Raw genomic sequence first — 21,480 nt, forward strand, 5'->3', positions numbered from 1 at the left:
CAGGCTAGAGGCGCCCTATCTCATAAGATTCCATCTAGAATTTTGACATAGAAGAGGGAGTGGGGGCGCCGTGAGCGCTGGGCGAGCAGATAGGCCTAAGAGTAGTGAGTTGCCGTCTATGGAAAAAGATGGATACAGCAAAAAAAGCTGTTGGCGACTAAAAATAGAAAAAGAAAGAGGGAAAAGGAGATGGCATGTCAAGGGATGCAACAGCAGTTAAATACGTGGACGGTGAAAGGCAACAGGTAGGATTTAAAGTGATGACGTCTGTGCTTGGAGGCTTGCAAATATGAATGTTAACAGACTAACTAGCGTTTGTTAAGCATAATGCCGATTGAAACATAGCCTATTCCATTCAGATAGCTAGGTGGCTACCATGCTCATACTGCACTTTTAATGGCCAACTGCAAACAGAAATGTCACGCTAGCAGCACCTCATTACATGTTTCCATATCCTAACAATGAAGGCTGCTGACGTTATGAGAACCGTTTAGACTCTTTTAAAGTGACAATGCACCATTTATCAATACTTATCAAGTATAACATCAAATTGGCAACATTTCTTTAAAAACGTATTCAATAGACACTAATGCACAGTAATAGTGTAAATTATTGGCCTTTTGTTTTGTTTTAGTTGTTTGTGTTATTTTTTTTTTTTTTTGGGGGGGGGGGGCGCCAATATTGTTGTTGCATACCCCTCAAAAATAGGTAGCTGCGCCCCTGGTTAAAAGGCTGCACTTTGGCAATGTTTCTCAGCTGGAAATAGGCTGTCTGGGTAACTTTACTGATATGGGGCTTAAAGCTTAACTTTGTATCTAAGATGACACCTACAGGCTTGTTACTTTTGACTTGGTGTGCCAGGTTCCCAAGATTACTAAGAAGGGTGTCTCGTTTTGATTTTGGTCCAACCAAAAGTATCATTACTAAAACTGATTAATAGACTGATATTCAAGCTGATAAATGGCAAACATTGTAAGACATTTTGATCCATCCCTGTCTTTTCTCACTTCTCGTCAGATGAGGAAATGCAGTACATCCTAAATACAGACATGACTGGTTATTTTAACATTAAACAGCTGGTTGTCCTCACTGACTGTCGCCTAAATTGATAAGAAAATAAAAAGGCATAACACATTTGGAGGCTGTAGGGTTGCTGAATTGATCAACATGGCTCTCATGTCAAAATAAGTTTGACATCAGAATAAACTAGAAGCATGGTGACAACTCCAGATAGGGGAAAAAATGATCAGAAATATCTAGATCACTAATAAGTAGATCACAGTCTTTACATATTTTAGTATATGTTTTATGGGTGATTTTGTTATGCCTTGCTACTTTTTCTTAACATCCTCAAATTAATTTTGAGAATGTTTGTGCGTTTATTTTTTCTTATGAACTATATGAAGGCAAATTAATACCCCTGTATTGCCCAGTCGCTGCAGAGGCTTTTCAAACATTTTGATGGTAAACCTCATGAAAGACCACGTTTTACCGCACTGTATTATCAAATGGGCCTTAAGGCCTTTATCACTGAAATGCATCAGTTAACAAAGTAGATCATGTTTACTAGTGCCAATGGTGATGGTGTTGAGGTTTGCAAGGCACATCTTGCAAGGGTTGCATTTTAGGAAGTTTGCATGTGCTTTTTTGCGGAAACAAAAGTGCCTTTTGTGGATGCATTACAAAGAGTAGGGAAACTCGTCTGCTGTGGAAGTGAGGGTGAGAAATGCACATTATATTTTCTTTTAATTGTCTTTTTCATATCAATTTTGTCTGCGATCGGTACACACTTGCATGACTATGTGTGTTTTATCATTTTACAGATGCATACAGATACAATGATTTTCTTCATGATCCTCTTTGTCTATAATCTCCTGTTAGCTGTAGGTGGGCTAAGAAACAATTTTTCTTTATTTTATAATATTTGTGATCAATGTCATTTTAGTACTATTACTGTGACGGTTATAATGTTTACACTACAGCCATTCAAGTTGTTTAACTGGTGGAAGAAGGCTTTTCAAATAAGACACTGCTTTTGTCATTTCAGGAGAAGACAATACATACTCAGTGTCAGTGCCAGACAAATTGTACGCTTTCGCGGGATCTTGTGCACTAATTCCATGTACATTTAACATATCTCATTTTGAAAGTAAACTGAACAAATCTGAATCAATTTACGCAGCATGGATTAAAGGAGGGAGTCAATGGTCTGAATACCCCGTGGTTTTCAATAGCACTGACAACACCACCAGGTTGTTGGAGAGAATCGAAATCCTTGGAAATCTATGTCTGAAAGACTGCACAACTGTTTTCTACAATGTCAATCGAAATCATGCAGACATATATTACTTCAGAACTGAGATGGTCACATTTAAAGCAACATTCATTATGAAGCCATTTAATCTGATTATTGAAGGTAGCAGACATTTTAAGTTGTTGCTTAAGTTATTTTCATATTATGCAGCCTGATGTTATATCATATTATATTGTATTACAACCCCAAAACAGAAAAAGTTGGGATGTTGTGTAAAATGTGAATAAAAACAGAATGCAATAATCTGCAAATCTCTTAAACTCATATTTAGTTGCAAAAAGGACACAGACAACATATCAAATGTTGAAAATGACACATTTGACTATTTCATAGAAAATATATGTTAATTTTGAATTTGATAGGCTACCAGCAACATGTTTCAAAAAAAGTTGGGACGGGGGTAACAAAATTCTGGAAAAGTTGTGTAATGATAAAGAAAACAAAAGGAAGAATGTTTCACAACTAATTAGGGTAACTGGCAACACGATTGGGTATGAAAAAGAGCATCCAGAGGCAGGGTCTCTTAGAAGTAAAGATGTAGGGGTATTCATCACTCTGTGTAAACCTGTGTGCACAAATGATGAAACAATGTAATTTTAATGCTTCTTAACATGAAATTGTGACGTATTTAGGGAGTTCATCATCTACAGGACATAATATTATTTAAACATTCAGAGAATCCAGAGAAATCTTTGCAAACAGGGGAAATAGCTGAAAAACAAATTGGATGGCTGTGGTCTTTTGGACCTCAGATGGCACTGCATCAACATTAGACCTGTTTCCAGACCTGACATTGTATGGGCTCAGGAAAACCTCTGATAACCATTGTCTATGTGCCCAGTTTGATACTCAATTCAAAAACTGCAGACAAAATTGTAACAGCTAAAATTGTGTTGAGAGATGATATAGAAAATACCACCCTCTTATCTGGGCCTGAGCTTGTTTAAAATGGACTGAGGTAACATGAAAAAAGTTCCTGTGGTTAGACCAATCAAAGTTTGCCATTCTTTTTGGAAATCATGGACTCATCTGGGCTAAAGAGGAGAGGGCCTATCCAAGTATCCAACCTATCCAACTTTTTTTTTAGTGCTCAGTTCAAAACCCAAGATCTATGACGGTGTGGAGGAGCATTAATGCCTACAGCATGGGCATCTTGTACATTTGGCAAAGCACAATTAATTCTGAATGATGTATACAGGTTTTGAGCAACATATACTGCCATCCGGGCAATGTCTTTTTCAGGGACGACCTTGAATATTTCAGGAAAACAATGCCAAAATGAATTCTGCACATATTTAAATAGTATTTCTCCATAGAGGAAGAGTCCAGGTGCTAAGATGGCCTGTCTGCAGTCCAGATTTGTCAAATTAGGTGCATAATGGAATGAAAAGCATGACTAAGAATACCGCATACTGTTGAGCAACTGAAATCCTATATCAGGGAGTAATAGGACAACATTTCATTATCAAAACTGTAGGAAATGGTCTCCTCAGTTCCTAAACATTTACAGAATTGTGTTAAATGAAGAGGTGAAGCAGCACAGGTAAACATGCTCCCGTCCCAACTTTTTTTGAAACATGTTGCTGGCATAAAATACAAAATTAACATATACTTTCCATAAAATTGATATTGATATGTTGTCTATGTCCTTTTTGCTGCTAAATATGGGTTTATGAGACTTGTATATTATGACATTCTGTTTTTATTTGCATTTTACACAATGTCCCAACTTTTTCTGTTTTGGGGTTGTATATACAGCTCTTGAGAATGCATGCAGAAAGTTCCTTTAATTTGAACGGACCTTCTCAAAGTTCAGGGGTCCAATTATCTTGAAAATTGCTGCTGCAAAAAAAATGACTGCTGTAATTGGCAATGTGTTTTGTGCTTCCGCAAGTAGCCTGTTCAGTAATTGCAAAGGAACTTCTTTGAAAGTTAAAGTCAGCAAGTAATATGCAATAAAATATAATCAAATAAGCAAAGTAGGCCTAATAATTAATTCACAACCATGGCACTTGCAAAGTTTTAATTTTAATATTATATTGATAAAATTAATATTATATTAGTTATATTAATTAAATTAATATTAGTTGTGTGTTGAAACATTTTAACGTATATAAAGTGAGAAAACTATCAAGCCATCTTGAAAGCAAAATAAAAGATTTTCTATGCATTTGAATCCTCCTCCAGATTCTCCAGTGAGTCCACGGGTATCAGAGATGTCTGAGGTGTCAGAGGGGACATCAGTGAATCTGACCTGCACTGCTGCTGCTCCCTGTCCCTCTCAGCCTCCTACCATCACCTGGTCTCTTCTCACTGGGAACACACACACTCACATACAGGACGAGAAGGATGGCAACAGATCCCTTGTGTCTTTTTTGGCCTTCACTGCTTCCCGTAGTCACCATGACAAAGAAATCTACTGTACGGCTTCTTACCCCAGACAGAACCAGAGTAATGTGGAAGCCAACAGCACTGTGCAGTTACTCATAGTCCAGTGTAAGAATTATTTTTTTCCGCAATGAATTCCTGAAGTAACATCGAATTGTTTCAACTCTTCTTTTTTCAATGTATCATTAATGAGAATTTTTTTAAAAACTATTATGCTGTTATTTGAAAAGTGTTTTGAACGTATGTTTTTCTTTCCCCTAGTCTCTCCTGTGGATGTGGTGGCCTCTGTGAGGACTTCAGGTCCAGCAGCAGAGGGCAGTAGTGTGACTCTGACCTGTAACAGCACTGAGGCCAACCCTCCAGTGCAGAACTACACCTGGTTTAGAGGGGACCAGCACACCCCTATAGGATCTGGACAAACCCTCACCTTCAATCTCAGCTCCAGTGATGAAGGACAGTACTACTGCAGGGCAGAACATCCACAGGGGGGAAAGGAGTCTGCTGCAGTGAGAGTGACTACACAAGGTATTCCTGTTGAAACATTACGCACAAAGCAAACATTGACATTCAAATGCAATTTAAGTTAAAAAAAACACTGAGCAGTATGGGAAGGGAGAGGAATGGGAGGGAGAGGAATGCTGATTGAAAAAAATCTTTATATTTTAGATCGAGAGTCTTTTTGAGAAGTCGATAGATTTGAAGTTGGTGGAGGAAGAGGCAGAGCAGTCGTGGGGAGATTGAGGGAGAGAATTCCAGAGTTTGAGGGGCATGGCTGTGAAGGCCCTGCATCCCAGGGTAGTCCGTCTGCGAGGTCCGAGGGACAGTGAGTAAGTGACCGGTAGTCTAGTCAGTGGCTTTTAAACGTTTTGTCGTTTTGACCCCCCAAAAAACATTGGCCAAGTCCTGTAACCCCCTTCTCTCCAACCGACAAAAACCAAATGTGTTTTCTCATAGCTAGGCTATGTCAACACCAAAGGTATTGTCAATGGCAGCCTTTAACAATCTGATTAATTATTTTCCAATGGATAACTAGCAGTCACTCAATGTATAACTGGCGCTCCTGTGGCAAAAGAAGGCCGCATTGTGTTCACTGTCACTGGTAAGCTCATACACAGTATCATCGAGCTAATCATTGCAAGAGGCGCAGGTAGAGATATGTGTAATCAGAGCATCCACTTTCTGAGGAACATTATGGAAACACTGTGAATTGTATGCCTATACAGTATATAGGACTACTGAATGTCCCAGTTCTTAAACATGTTTGTCTAAAAATGTTTAGAAAAATCATTTTGCAACCCCTCCCATATTTTTGGCGACCGCCCTGGAGGTCCCGACCCCTAGTTTAAGAACCACTGCTCTTTTTGTCTGGCGACCCCCCAAAAAACATGGGCCAAGTCTCGAGACTCCTTTCTCACCAACCGGCAAAATTTGGTTCCAAAATGTTGCGAGATGGGCATTGGTTGATAAACGTTTAGAAAAATGTATTTAATTCAGACTGCAAATCATTTTGCGACTCCTCCAATATGTTTGGTGACCGCCCTGGGTTCCCGACCCCCAGTTTAAGAACCACTGGTCTAGATGACTTAAGGGAGCAGGGATCAGAGTATGGGATCAGGAGTTCACTGAGGTAGAGGGGGGTTAAGTTGTGAAGGGCTTTGAAGGCAAGAGGGAGAATTCTGAACTTGATACGGGACTAGTAGTGGAGTTTGGAGAGGATGGAGGTGATGTGGCCAGAGTGCTTAGTGTGGGAGCGAACTATAGCCGCTGAGTTTGGGGTATACCGGTTTTTGGAGAGACTTCCCAGGGAGGCCAATGAAGAGGGAATTGCAATAATCAATACGGGACATGAAGGCATGCACTAGAGTTTGTGCATCAGTGTTAGACAGGAGAGGGCGAAGACAGGCGATGGAGATGGAAGAAAGCAGCTTTTCTAAGGGGCTTAATATGGAGATCAACGTTCAAACACACCAAGATTTCTGATAACAGGTGAGAGCTGGACATATAAAGTATGTATACAAACTAGAAGGCTATATTCCTTATAATAAGCTGTATTACCCAAAGAAGTCCTTGTAAGGAAAAATATGACAGGGTTTAAAGCAATTTTAAAAATACTCTTAGATATCCTTAACTTGACAGGTGTGAACAATGATATGATCATGCCCATGCACCACCCTTGGGATGCTGCACTTCTACTGATAGTCATTCTGTGTCTACAAATGACATGCTCTGTGTTTCAGAGGAAGGGAAGACACCTTTTATCCTAATCATTGGAGCAACAACAGGTGGATCCCTGGTAGTACTCCTGTTATTTGTTGTGATTTGTGTTATGAGGTGAATATTTTAAGTCTGTATACTATTCCAATATCAAATACTCTTTTATGAGAATATACTGCGGTGGAATTGAATAGCTGGGGTTGTAATCATTGTCAGTAAAGAAAATATGTGATCAAATATGCTAAAAAATGATGGTGAACATACATACAATGTTCTACTATTGCTCTCAGCTATGGCTGACAGGACCACAAGCAGTTGTTATTTACATGTAGTAAACAAAACTACAGACCATAGGGGTATTTCACAAAACCTAGGTACTGTAAGGGATTAATCAGGGATTTTTGGTTATCCTCTATAAATTTAGCCTTGACTTGGTTGCACAAAAGAGATGGCACTTAAGTTACCATGGGTATTTATTCTGTGCCCAGGCTCAGTTATTTCTAATAATTTAATAGCCTTAAAATTAACCTGTGATCAAATACTCTGTTTTGCTGATAGACGTTTGATGAATAGACTACTGTAGTAGTTGATTGGAAATAGAGGGCAATTTTTCAAAGGTGTTTTCAATGAATTCGGTTATAAAGATAATATATACTAACCCTACTATATCAAAAGCGGTTGTTCACTTTGTGTGTATGGCGCTATTTTCCGCTACCTTGGAAAATACAGAGAGAGATACTTACTTAATACTTGAGAGAGCACAATTTGAATTTGCTCAGTGTCACTCTGGCAATCAGTAATGATGCTCATTACCCATGTCCTTGGAGCCTAGCTACACCAATCACATCGGTGTATCAAATATAGGCGGACCAGAGGGGAGCTAAACAGATGATGACAGCACTGCAATGTCGAAGTCTGGAATCAGTCAGTAAACATTGGTCGTAGTGTTATCCAATTGCATGCAGTGATATTTTCAAATGCATGCTTGGTGCTGCTCCTCAAGTTGGGCTATTTTCATTACTCATAGCCAGACCCTAAATCTTTCTAGATTTGGGTCTGGATTTCCAGGCTAATTTTCCGCGTCTTCTTTATTCTAATTGTGGTTTCTTTGGAAAAACGAAAACGCTCATAGTAGTTGTAGTAGTTGTAGTAGATGTATTCTCAACTACTTACACTTGGCTTGACTAATCGCTCCTATAGGATATATAATACTCATCCTGGATTGGTGTTAATGACATGTGTTTTGCGGTATGAGCTATGATTACCAGACAACTCTAGGTAAAGTCTCGCTTTATCACTTATCTTGCATGTCTGAAATACCCCTCAGATTGACAGTTGTTGAATGTAATTTTCAGATGGAACAAGCCTACACTACCTCAAGAGGATGAGCATAATTCCGAGTGTGAGGTATGTTTTATCTGATGTATGATTTTGAATGCAAGTGAATAATGATATAATGTAGCCTGGCTAGCGCCACCACTTCTCAATGAGACGTGGTCTGGAAACCAAACGTTAATTTTCTCGTATTTGAAAAAAATGCCCAGATCCGTTTATTGGGTGCCACGGATGTCTATCAAATGCGTCTGTGCATAGCTCATCATCATCTTGCTTTCCCCCTTGTTCTGTGATTGGTCCCCTATCTCAGGCGAAAATTTGCTCCATGGTCTCCAGGCTGCCTTAGCAGCGTGAATCAAATCGCGCGCAAGGCAGCATGGGAACACCCAGGCTAGATATAATGAATAATTAGATTAATTTGAAGATCATTTTGTGTGATAAATGATCATTACATGGTATATTGGCTTCTCTGGCACTTAGACCTCAGCTACATGTGATGAGGAAGGGCCTGCCCATACTTATGGACCCAAACCCACAGAGGACCAGCAAGTGGAGCTCCACTATGGGGAGATCAACCTCTCCAAACTGCCTCTCAGAGACACCCACGAGGGGCAGGAGCAGGGACCAGGGCAGGAGACGGAGTACGCAGAGGTCCGTTTGTCAGGCAGAGACGTCCCGGCTAGTGATCAGACAGGTCTAGACAAAGAAGAGCTTTACGCCAAAGTACAGAAATAACTGCAATCACTCAAAACCTTCTGAAAATGAAATCTTGTTAATATCAATGGCAAAGATTTAAAGGTCCAGTATGTAGGAAATAATGGAAAATAAACTGTAACCATTCCAAAAATGATCACCATATGTTGTCAGAGAGTAAGGAAACACGATTAATTGAAGTAATGGCTTATTTGACAACATTACTCTAACCCGTAAAAACCCCGTAAAACCCATGAAAAAAATGAGTTACGGGGCGGAATCTCTTGGAATTTTCGTTTATGTTTTGAACGATTAATTCTAGAATAGCGTATTAATAATGGGCTAGCGCGTCCTCCTATTTGGGTTGCCAAATTAGCAAAGGCCAACTGTCAACAGCTGTCAGTTGTAGGCTAGTCATGAACGCCTACGAGAGGCTGGCAAAATTCCAAAATTAAAACAAGAAACAAATTAAGTGGACATCGGAGGAGCTTCCTGAGATGGTGACGTCTTCGTCAAACGAAGAATATCAAGTCTGACGCAGAGCTGGCCATATTTCTCCACAACAGGTAGCCTAGGCTAAACCTCATCTGCATCGCTAACTTCAGCTAAATATGTTACGTTGGTTAGAGAGGTATTTTTTTGTTTTCACTGTTTCCGTAATGTGTAGCTGGGTCATGGTTGGAGAAACGTTAAAGCAGCTGCAGGTCAACTAACGTTAGCTAAGTCTTCATCATAGCTATATATACAGTCTTCATTACATCTGGCAACCCAGAAGAGGCTCGCGTCTGGTAGTCTTGAGAACGTTAACCAGTGTTTTGATTTTGGCCTGCAGAACGTTCGGTAACAATCCTACAAATCGCACCTCTAACCCTTCAGCAGGGGAGTTTTGAACATTCTATGAACATTCTATTCCATGTTGAATTTGGTGACCTCAGATATTCTTTACAACATTCATTTTACAACATCACACCTGTGACGGTACCTTCTAGGTGGAATAGGTTGTTAACAAATTTGCAACCTGCTCTTCGTGGACTTCTACAGTAGCTGTCCATTCTGTGCTTAAACAGCCTGGATCAAGCCAAACATTCCTCTCAACCAATTGCTTCAGATAATGTTGAGCTCAGGTATCAACAACCTTTGGCAAGAATTGTAAACCGTGCCTCTATTTATATATTTCCGGTTTTCTTGTTTGTTTGTTGGTTGGGTTGTTGGTTGTTTTTTGGGGGTGCCTTTTTAATTAAAATAGGACAGTGACTGGAAATGGGTGGGAGAGATAGGAGTAGTATCGGAAATGATCACAGGTTCCGGTATAACAACCTAGTCTATTTTTGGATGACACCCTCTCCATAATAGCGTAGATGTAATTTCCCAGTCCCACAGCACGTCTTTCCCAATCACTTCCTCTCTGTCTTTGCACTGTCCTACAATAAAGGCAAAAAATACGAAAGAAAAAAAGTTGTGAATGCATATTCTGGTCTTCAAAACTTTACAGATTGATGTCATTTCGGTCCCTAACAAAAATGTACACAAATAGACCAGGGTTTCCTAACCTTTTTTGGCAGGTGACCCTATTTTAAAGTCACAAAACGTTGGCGACCCCAATCGTTCACAACATGTTGTGAGAGAGACCGCATCTCATCTTTGCTGTAACATCCAGTTGAGAGCAGCATTTTCCCCAAATGTCCTTGCAAGCTAATTTTTTGTTTGACTAACTTGCCTGATTGTTTTGCTACTTTAATTTGAACGTTGATCAAGCATTATTGCCCATGATGATCTCATGCGGGATGTCTACTTTTATTTTTACATTGTAATGAAAGATCCGATTAGTTACTTAACTTGGATATTATGTCATATATTTTTCATTTAATGTATATATATTTACAGTGCATGAAAATGCACTGTACTGTTCTTCCTAGGCAACAACTTCTTATTATTATTCCGCTTACCACTTTTTCCGTACGCTATTTCTCTTGAACAGTTTAAATTAGAAACTTCATTCAAACTTTGTAACGTAGGTATTCAAACGGACGAAGCTGCTATGTCTTTTCAACTTTTCAACTTTTATACTTTTTAAACTATTAAAGAAAAACTTTTTAAAAATCCCCATAGACTTAACATTGCCGATTGTGACATCATAATACGGCCGTTAAGCAATTAGAATCCTATGGCAGGTGTTCAGGCCACCTGCAGCCTCAGGCTTTAAGCATACAATCTGGGTCAATTAAGACTACACATCCTATTCAACTGTTTCCTCTGCCCAAAACTGTTTCAAAATAAAAGTCCTCACTACAATAATCCACTGTTAAACAATGTAACCCATTAAACTACTGAACTTTTTACATTCAACTTTTAAACGGTCTACTTTTAAACTATCATTAAACTATCTATCTATTAAACTAGCTGTCTATCAACAACTTTTAAAGTATCTACATTCAACTTTTAAACTTTTAAAACACATTCACTAGCTGTCTATCAACAACTTTTAACTTGTCATCAACTATGTCAACACTTTTCATCAACTATGACTCCTACCCACTGTAGCTAGTTAGCATGGTTAACAAAGTTAGCATGTTAACATTCTTAGCATTGTTAACATTTTTAACAAAACTGCTAAAAATGATTAGCTAGGTTAGCTAAGTCACATGGTTAGCATAGTAAGCATGTTAGCATGCTAGTAAGCATTTTTAGCAAAACTGCTAAAAATGATTAGCTAGGTTAGCTAAGTAACATGGTTAGCATAGTTAGCATGCTAGACTATTAGCATGCTAGTTAGCATAGTTAGCATAACTGCTAAAAATGATTAGCTAAGTTAGCTAAGTAACATGGTTGACATAGTTAGCATGCTAGCATGTTAACATGTTAGTTAGCATTTTTAGCAAAACTGCTAAAAATAATTAGCTAAGTTAGCTAAGTAACATGGTTAACATAGTTAGCATGCTAGCATGTTAACATGCTAGTTAAATTTTTTAGCAAAACTGCTAAAAATGATTAGCTAGGTTAGCTAAGTAATATGGTTAGCATAGTTAGCATGCTAGACTATTAGCATGTTAGTTAGCATAGTTAACATAACTGCTAAAAATGATTAGCTAAGTTAGCTAAGTCACATGGTTAACATAGTTAGCATGTTAGCATTGCTAACATAGTTAGCATGTTTAGCAAAACTACTAGAAAATTTTAGTTAAGTTAGCTAAGTAGCATGGTTAGCATGTTAGCATTGCTAGCACTGCTATAAAACATAAGCTAAGTAGCATGGTTAGCAGAATTAAAAATCTTAGCATAACTGCTAGCAAACATTAGAGCCATTCCAACTTTCAGTTATCGTCAAATATCTACCTATACATAGCCATTAAACTATTTGAATATCAACATTCATTAAACTGCTATAAAACGTTAGCTAAGTAGCATGGTTAGTAGGTTAGCATTGCTAGCACTGCTATAAAACATTAGCTAAGTAGCATGGTTAGCATAGTTAAAAATCTTAGCATAACTGCTAGCAAACATTAGAGCCATTCCAACTTTCAGTTATCGTCAAATATCTACCTATACACAGCCATTAAACTATTTGAATATCAACATTCATTCAACTTCCAGTCTGTCAACAACTTTTAAACTATTTACCTTCAACTTTTAAACGGTCTACTTTTAAACTATCATTAAACTATCTATTAAACTAGCTGTCTATCAACAACTTTTAAACTATCTACTGTCTATCAACAACTTTTAAACTATCTACATTCAGCTTTTAAACAGTCTACTTTTAAACTATCAACTTTTATTAAGCTATGCAACCACCATGTCTATCCTAGCATCACCGTAGTAACCATCTCTGTATTATCTGTTTTAACTATACATGATATTTTACATCACAACTTTAGCATTTTCATGCACTGGTTATTCCTTGGAATTGCATTTCTATTTTAATGTAATGTACTGTCAATTGTAAGATACCCAATATCTCAGCCGACCCCATTTGGATTTCAGGCAACCCCAAATGGGGTCCTTAACCCAAGGTTGGGAAACGATGCCATAGGTGGAAGGTAGACTGAGACAACTGGGCTTTTATTGATTAATATCTTTAGTCATTAATCTCCTGCTGCTGTACAGGTGCTATATCAGGCAACACTCAGATTTAGTAGGTATAAGGAAATTAGAAATCTTTTCTATTTGTTGCTCTGTAGCATGTGAGAAATGTTCTGTAATATGTTAGAAATTATGTATTTTATATACAAATTAAAGAGTAAAGGTTGCTAAACATTTGTTGGTCATGCTGTATATATTACCCAACACATGCATTCCTCATATGTAGGTAGAGGGGGGATCAGCTAACTCAACCAAACCCTTGGGTTGTGCTGCAGAGCTGTACTCCTCCTGTTCACCACCGCACTCACACTTTTATAATCTCATATCTGCTTGTCCTCCCATGTCTGATCAGGGCTTGGGCCACACATCACTGGCGGCTTTAGTGCCCTGTCATATTCTACATTCACACGCACAACAGAATATACCACTAGTAGGGGAAGAGTTCTTCTAACTTCTTTTTTTCAATATAAAGAAGTGCAAGGCGTGAAGAAAGCTCATTTACATTCCAGCCTAGCTAGGAGCAGCTTCCTCTTTTTGGACTCTAGGAAGGTAAGAGCTCAAATTTTGCACATTGATATTCTCAAGCAACAGATCAAGGCTACTTTGCTCAACCATCTTTTAAATTCTGTCTGTACTTCCACAATGAAGTCTATTCAATTGTCTTTTAGGCCTTTGGAATTAAAATAGCCCCACATCATCACATACCCTTGGCATGGGATACTTTCCATAATCTTGAATTTCCCCTTGGGGATCAATAAAGTATCTGTCTATCTATCTATCTATCTATCTATCTATCTACTGTATCTATCTATCTATCTATCTATCTATCTATCTAATCATCTCTTAAGATCAATTTCCAAAAGATGATTTTGTATTCCTCTTTTTAGTCAACTTTAGCATGGGTTCACATACTTTTTCTTGCCACTGTAACTCTAATCATGCAATAAAGGCAAATGAACTTAGAAAGGGGATGTGAAACATGATGAGCAGAAATCTACTATATACTTTTTCATTTTGATTCTTAAGAATATTCCAAAGTGTTGAAGACATTGCTTCCCTTTTTTTTTCGATTCAGTACTTTTTTCAGGGGACTGCACAATGGATTTGTGTTCCATTTCCCCCCCACTTGTATACATCATGTGCGGTACAGAGTGCATGCCATGTTTGAAGCAGGAAGTGATAGATCAGTGTGAAAACCAATCTGTTTGTCTGAGGAGATGCTGAAATGTTCAGACAACAGTCTGTTTTTGCCCCATTGTTCTGCAAGTTGTGCATAGTGTAACAAAATGACATTAGTGTGTTAGAATAAAAGGACTATGTACATAATCTTCATGCTCTTACTGTAATAATATATTCATGACTTTTAGCATTTTGTCTTTGTCTGTAATACTATACATTTTTCACATGGGTTTCCTGTTAGTGTGCTGAATTTAAAGACGAAGTGATGATCTTCCTCAAGACCTTCTTTTTCTTTCATCTCCTGTTCTTCGCAGTAGGTCAGTTTATTTTTTTATTTTTTCCTCAAATGTTTGTGATTAATCTTTAAATAGTTAAATTGTTTTAAAAACTGATGGCAATATGCAAATGGTCATCATGGATCACTTTGGGGGAAATATTACGTAAGTAATTTATATAAAAGGCCATGTACAGCTATAAATATGTCTTCTTATAACTTACAGAAGTCCATGGCAATCCTTTTTTTGTAGCACACTTAAATTATATAGGCCTACTATTTGTAAAGAAGGTGAACGGAGACTTAACATTATAGTAAAAATGATTGTACTTGATGTGTTTTTCAGGGGAACGGTCATACTCGGTATCACTGCCAAAGAGACTCTATGCCTTAGGGGGATTCTGTGTAGTGATTCCCTGTTCATTTGATATCCCTGATTTTGAGACCAAACTGAACATCTCTAAGTCAATTAATGGATTGTGGATTCAAGGTGGAGAAACCTTTCATCGTCTCCCAGTGGTTTTCAATGGCACTACTAACATAACCAAGTTGTTTGAGAGAATAGAGATCACTGGAGATCTACATCAGAGAGATTGCACAACTATCTTCTACAACGTGAATCAAAGCCATGCAGATAAATACCACTTCAGAACTGAGATGACCAATGAACGATATACGTTCAAGGAGTCATTTCGTCTGATTGTTGAAGGTAGGAGGTTCACCTCTTGGGTTTTCTGAATTATTGCTGCACTATCATAACTTTAGAGTAACATTCCTTGTTGATAAGAATAGTGTTCAATGTAAGAAACCTCTTGAGTTGAGCCAGTTGTGTAATCTGACTAGTTTTAATGCCAAAATGAAGGCTAAATTTAAAGCCCCCCTCCCCAACAGATTCTCCAGCGAGTCCACGGGTATCAGAGATGTCTGAGGTGTCAGAGGGGACATCAGTGAATCTGACCTGCACTGCTGCTGCTCCCTGTCCCTCTCAGCCTCCTACCATCACCTGGTCTCCTCCCACTGGGAACACACACACTCACATACAGGACGAGAAGGATGGCAACAGATCCCTCACGTCTGTTTTGAACTTCACTGCTTCCCGTAGTCACCATGACAAAGAAATCTACTGTACGGCTTCTTACCCCAGACAGAACGGCAGCTCTGTGGAAGCCAACAGCACTGTGCAGATACTCAGAGTCTTGTGTAAGAATTTGTTTTGTCACTGGCTCAGTATGGTTAATGGTTCAGTAAGATGTCTCGAATGTTCGGATGTTAAAGTTACCTCTCTTCCATACAGACCCTTCAAGTGTTTCTGATTTCTAATATATTTTATGATCTCTCCCCCAGTCTCTCCTGTGGATGTCGTGGTCTCTGTGAGTCCTCCAGGTCCAGCAGCAGAGGGCAGTAGTGTGACTCTGACCTGTAACAGCAGTGAGGCCAACCCTCCAGTGCAGAACTACACCTGGTTTAGAGGGGACCAGCACACACCTATAGGATCTGGACAAACCCTCACCTTCAATCTCAGCTCCAGTGATGAAGGACAGTACTACTGCAGGGCAGAACATCCACAGGGGGGAAAGAAGTCTGCTGCAGTTAACCTGATGATTAAAGGTATTCTAAAAACACACAAACTAATTAAAGTGGGTTACCATTCACATATGCACACAAAACAAAAACCAATTCACATTAACAACAGTTAAATTACAAAAGTTGACACAAAAAAAACTATTAAGAATCATCCCGGAAACCTCAGAGCAGGGCTCGAATTACGTGGGAGCCAGAGGGAGCCGAGCTCCCATAGAGTGAGGACTGGCTCCCCTGAAAGCAACAAAGTCAAAAACCTGAGGGGGTCTCTCATATCTGAAGGTGTCTGGCATTGTAATTTAATCTTAAACAACCGCTCATTATCCATCCCTGTGCGATCTCTTACCATTAAAGACGTTAAATTAAAATATAGGCTACTACGTAGACCTACACTACGCTCTTGAACGCAGCATGACACTTCACCACCACACCACTAGACTATATGAGCAAACCGTATCGATTTGACAGCATTCGCAAATCTGAAGTCACCCTGCTTTGATGTGAGTGTTTTGTCTATTTGCATAGGCGTTCATTGGGCTAGCCTACATGGTTTGATATGTGCTGAAAAGTCCTGTTTGCTGTTGAACTTGCGCTTCACCTATTCTATGTTGATTGACAGAGCCATAAATTATGGCCCATAATGCAGCCTACAATGATTGTGTTGTCTGATGATCTAGCTATCCTCTGACATTCAGAGCTCCGGAAAGTTCCCAGCTATTTTGAAACACCTGTAAGCAATCTCTGATGTCGGAATATTCAATGGCTACCCGACAATATCTCAGTGCAAACTCCAAAATTGTTCGTCTATTAATTTTCCACGGTTCAACACATTAGCCTAAATACTAGAACATAGTTTGGCTGGCTTTATTAATTTCTGCCAGTTAGTGCTTTTTCCCCTGTGTATAAGTTACACTACATGCATTATTGTGTTTGACACTGAGGATAGCCTATCTGAGACGGTGGTCTGGTTTAAATGAGTTACGTTGTGAAATTTAGAATGGCACAGACTAAATCGTTTAGTCTATTTCTTTGTATTGTGAAATTGAAATGAGATATGGACTATTACAATCAATAATATGTTGAAATTAATTAAAATTAATCAATTTCTATGAAAAATCTATGTCTGTTGTGTGCGTGTGTCAAGGTAAAGCCTAGGCCTACCGTGCGCATATACTGTACTGCGCAAAAGCGCCAGTTGCGCCTAGGCTATTTCATTGTATCGCCTTGTTAGGCTATGCGCGGGGTGTGCCAACTTTTTATGAGATAGAGAGACCCCCTTAAAGACAAAAAGGTAATTCGAGCCCTGCCTCAGAGAGTGTTTAACATGAAAATATAACAGAGTTTAAAGCAGCAAAAACAACCATTATAGCCCACTCTCAAATGCCCAGTGATATTGATATGGACAATGTAAACAAACTATATGTTCAAATCATTGTTAGTCTATGCTCAGAACCAATAAATTCTCTTCATTTCAGAGGATAAAAGGAATTTTTTCCTAACCATCGGGGTATCTGGAGGATCTCTGGCAATAGTAGTCCTGATGGCTGTACTGATCATTTGTGCTAAGAGGTAGATCTTTTCCATCACATTTCTGTTGCTCTTGTTTAAAGTGCCTCCATGCAGTAAGATGTTAACCTCCCTTTGTCAAAGTATATTGTTATTGTGTTGCACCTGTGTTTATGGGACACAATAATTAATATAGTACGGATCTTTATTTTTGTGATTGGGGAATTCTGTTCACATTCAGGTCACTGTCAAGGATGGGCAAAAATACAGCAAAATGTATTTTAAAATAAAATATAAAAAACACTGATTTTAAGTGTATCAAAATAAACTACAGCATACAGTAGCCACGGCATCAAAATAATGTATTTTTGTATTTAGAAAATACTAAAAATATTCTTTAAAGGGAGCCCTTCATACTGTATCTAATGTATTCTTTATCAGTACACTGACTGTTGACAGTGTTTGAGAGCAACAGCTTTTCTCTGCCTACGAGACAGTCAACAGATCAACTGCCGGTTACATCTCTTAGCCTAAATACTGTATCAGAGATGCACTCAAAAAGTCACAACTGAACTTGTCACTTGGTACAAAGTCTCTGACATTGCCAATGCATGCAACCAGATTGTTTGATATTGCACTGTATAACGCTTTTGATCAGGAAGGATCAGAACCCTCTTAGTTGGGTGTGTAAGTGCTAAATAGTGTTTTATTGAAGCCAAGGGGGGTAACTATGAACTTTTCATCGTGTTGCTTTAGGGCAGGCGAGACATGAGGCAACTTTTTGAGCATTATTGCCGGGCTATCACATGACCAGTTACTTGCGTTCCGATTGATTAAGTTCTCAAGAAACTGATGAATAAAGTTCTCAAGAAATTTGATGTTGGTGTGAGCGAGTGTATTGTGTGTGAGTCAAGCAACCTACACATTACTCATCCTGCACTGGATCATCTTCCTGAAACTCAATATTCTGATCACATGTCTATGCAAATTACTAAGTCAGCACCAGTCAGAGACTACATTCATTGTTTTGTACTTTTATGATGTCATCACATCACCAAAAGTATTGGTTTTACCAAATGTATTTGTAAACTACACCTAAAGTATTTTGATACAAAATATGAAGCCATTTTCTTCAGCCCAATAAAATACAAATGGCAAAATATTTTGTATTTGAAATACATATTTTAGATATCGTATCATCATAAATACTGCCCATCCCTGGTCACAGTTACAATGACTAAGATGCACTTTTAAGTTAACTGATAACTTCATTATTACTGATGATAATCAAATAAAACATTGTGCTTGTGTATGTTTTCAGACATAAAAAATCCACATCAACTAAAGAGCAGACTTCTGAGAGTGAGGTACAGTTGGCTATTTTTATATTTCCCATATAAATGAATAACAATGGTCAAATAGTTGTTAATATGGTTACAACATCACTTTGCCTCCCTAAAGGACTTTTTGTCATTGTCCTTTAGTTTGTGTACAAATACAAATGAGAAATGGTCACTAAATGGTGCTACATAACGTGATATATTGGCCTCTCTTAGACCTCAGCTACATGCGAAAAGGAAGAACCTGCACCCACTAGTGGACTCAAACCCTCAGAAGAACAAGTGGAGCTCCACTATGGGGAGATTGACTTCTCCAAAGTGCCTCTCAGAGACACCCGCGAGGGGCAGGAGCAGGGACCAGGGCAGGAGACGGAGTACGCAGAGGTCCGTTTGTCAGGCAGAGACGTCCCGGCTAGTGATCAGACAGGTCCAGACAAAGAAGAGCTTTATGCCACTGTACAGAAGTAACTGAGAGTACTCCAAATTCATTTAAACTGAAACTATTTTGAGAAAATGCCATGTGTGCAGCCTTTTGCCCTCTGCCATCTCCTGACAGACTATATTTATGTTTTAAATTATGCACCTTTTCTATCTCTGTTATGTAAGATAAATATATAAAAAATATATTTTATAAAATAATACCACGAATTTGATATTTATATTTATTAGTAGCTGTGTGAAAATTGTGTATATGTACTGTATATATTTCTCCAATCCACACACATACACAAGTACAAATATCCAGCAGGATTCAGATAATCCACCCCAAAACATGTGTTACCATGGAACAGCTTTCAGCCTCCTGATCAAACAACCAGTCACACAGCTCAAGGCATAATGCTTTTAGTCAAAGGAACAAATAAAGCCCATACCACCATGAACACTTGCACACGAGTCCACACGTATACGACTCATAGTGAAATGAAGAAGTGGCTGTCCATTCTTCAGTGAACAGAACATGAAATGCATCCTCCTGTGACCATGCTGTGGCACCCCACAGTCTCACTAGCGGAAGAGAGCAGACCTGCGTGGGGCCATGGCTAGAATGGACTCGGTGTTCCTTTAATTGTTTTAGCACTCACAGTGCTGCTTAGTATGCTGCCAAGTGCTATTGCCAATTAATTCACAAGAGCCTATTATGTGCAGTATGTGTGGCCACACAGCTATAGGTAACCAAACCAAGGATTTCACCACATAAAATGTTACTGGTAATTTGGGTTTCATGCCATTGTAGAGCTGCTTAAAGTGTTCAAAGAAGATTGAAAAGATAACACTTTTTGGAATGTTAGTAGACCTTACTACTAGGGCTGCATAATTTGGGGAAAATATCTAATTGCAATTTTTCTGACTGGATATATTTCAATTTGATTTGCAATATAATTTTTGAAAGTCAGAATTCACAGAATTTAAGCTGGACCACTTCTGAGCTTGGTGAGCTTGCCTAGTGCGTGACAAGCTCAGCACTCCTGTTAGGTGAGCTTCACTGTCTGTCACTCAAAGAGCATGACATGAATATAGAAAATCATACCTGTTAGATTAACCATTGGGTGCACGATTAATTGCAGCCTTCGCGATTAGCTAATTGCATTAGTCCAAATTGTGATTTCAATTAAGAATTGTAACTTTTAACTAAAAGTAGCACCTTGTAAACTCACCAAGAGAAATATGAGAAATATTTGCAATCTGGTAAAGACACACTCAGAAACATATTTATGTTTGTTTTTATTAAATCAGTTTTGATAAAAACAGTTCAGCATTTTCTTTGGTCCAGACACGTCAGTGTAGAATATGTGTAAACTTGCCATGCATTACCGATTCATTGAAAAATAGCTTTGGTTTAAAATAGTTTTAGTTTCTTGATTTTTAATAACATTTAAAACTTCAACTAAAAATAATTTCATTCCGTGTGTGTTTCTTTATAAAGTGACTGATTTGCTCCCTGAGCTATCACAATGTGTTTCCTTTGCTGGCTGGCAACCCAGCAGACAAGGACAGACAGTCTAACAGCCCATAACCTTCAGCTAAACCCTCCAAGTCGTATGTGCTTCAGTACCTCGTTACCTCATCTACCAAAGCCAAAAAAACCACTTCACAAACACTGTGGTTATGACCTATTTGAGGATTTCAAGAGAATCCACTGATGAAAAATGACACGAGTAATTAATTAAAAGACTGCGAGGTTGTAGTTCCATGAAACACTGTGCTTTCCCCCAGTTGTGGGGCTGTGTTTGTAAACACCTGATGTCTCTTCTCTGTTAAGCTATTGCGAGGTGTCAGTAAGGCACTGAGTGCTCGATTGCATTGGCTCTGTTGGATGATATCCTCTTTGAAGGAACAACGACCCTTCAGCTCTCAGAACAAAGAGGTGGCTTAGCTTCTTTGGTCAGGAGCACAGGACGTTGCATTATTTTTTTTTCTGCCACTCCATGACACCGTTACTCACACGCACAATTCACATTTTCGCCTTGGTCATGGAATGTCAAATTCACAGCCTCACATGTTGCAAACATTAATGCTCTAAACACGCCCCGCCCCACCCACCCACCCTTCATCAACTTTAGTATCCATTGTCTTCC

The 21,480-nt window shown here is 38.7% G+C and overlaps 1 protein-coding gene across 1 annotated transcript; it reads left to right on the forward strand.

The window, feature by feature from the left end:
* Positions 1-1,700: 1,700 nt before the first annotated feature.
* On the forward strand, positions 1,701-19,531 carry LOC143131494 (uncharacterized). Its single transcript, XM_076291146.1, has 17 exons — positions 1,701-1,719; positions 1,824-1,887; positions 2,048-2,460; positions 4,073-4,124; positions 4,502-4,810; positions 4,964-5,227; positions 6,940-7,033; positions 8,272-8,323; positions 8,732-8,984; positions 13,377-13,573; positions 14,445-14,520; positions 14,824-15,186; positions 15,369-15,677; positions 15,822-16,085; positions 17,534-17,627; positions 18,886-18,931; positions 19,121-19,531. Exons 2-17 carry the CDS (start codon positions 1,824-1,826, stop codon positions 19,370-19,372), a joined length of 3,102 nt encoding a protein of 1,033 aa, XP_076147261.1. The 5' UTR covers positions 1,701-1,719; the 3' UTR covers positions 19,373-19,531.
* Positions 19,532-21,480: the final 1,949 nt, after the last annotated feature.

The sequence above is a fragment of the Alosa pseudoharengus genome, unplaced genomic scaffold (genome assembly GCF_046254945.1).
Source record: "Alosa pseudoharengus isolate Yale_2024_CS ecotype anadromous, Long Island Sound unplaced genomic scaffold, YU_APseudo_1.1 YU_APseudo_1.1_scf_18, whole genome shotgun sequence".
Taxonomy (NCBI): Eukaryota; Metazoa; Chordata; class Actinopteri; order Clupeiformes; family Clupeidae; genus Alosa; species Alosa pseudoharengus.

Coding starts and splice junctions, on each gene's coding strand:
- LOC143131494 (XM_076291146.1), top strand. CDS start 1,824: ATGCATACAGATACAATGATTTTCTTCATGATCCTCTTTGTCTATAAT. Junction 2,461..4,072: donor TTAAGTTATTTTCATATTAT/GCAGCCTGATGT, acceptor TTGTATATACAG/CTCTTGAGAATGCATGCAGA. Junction 5,228..6,939: donor AGTGAGAGTGACTACACAAG/GTATTCCTGTTG, acceptor TCTGTGTTTCAG/AGGAAGGGAAGACACCTTTT.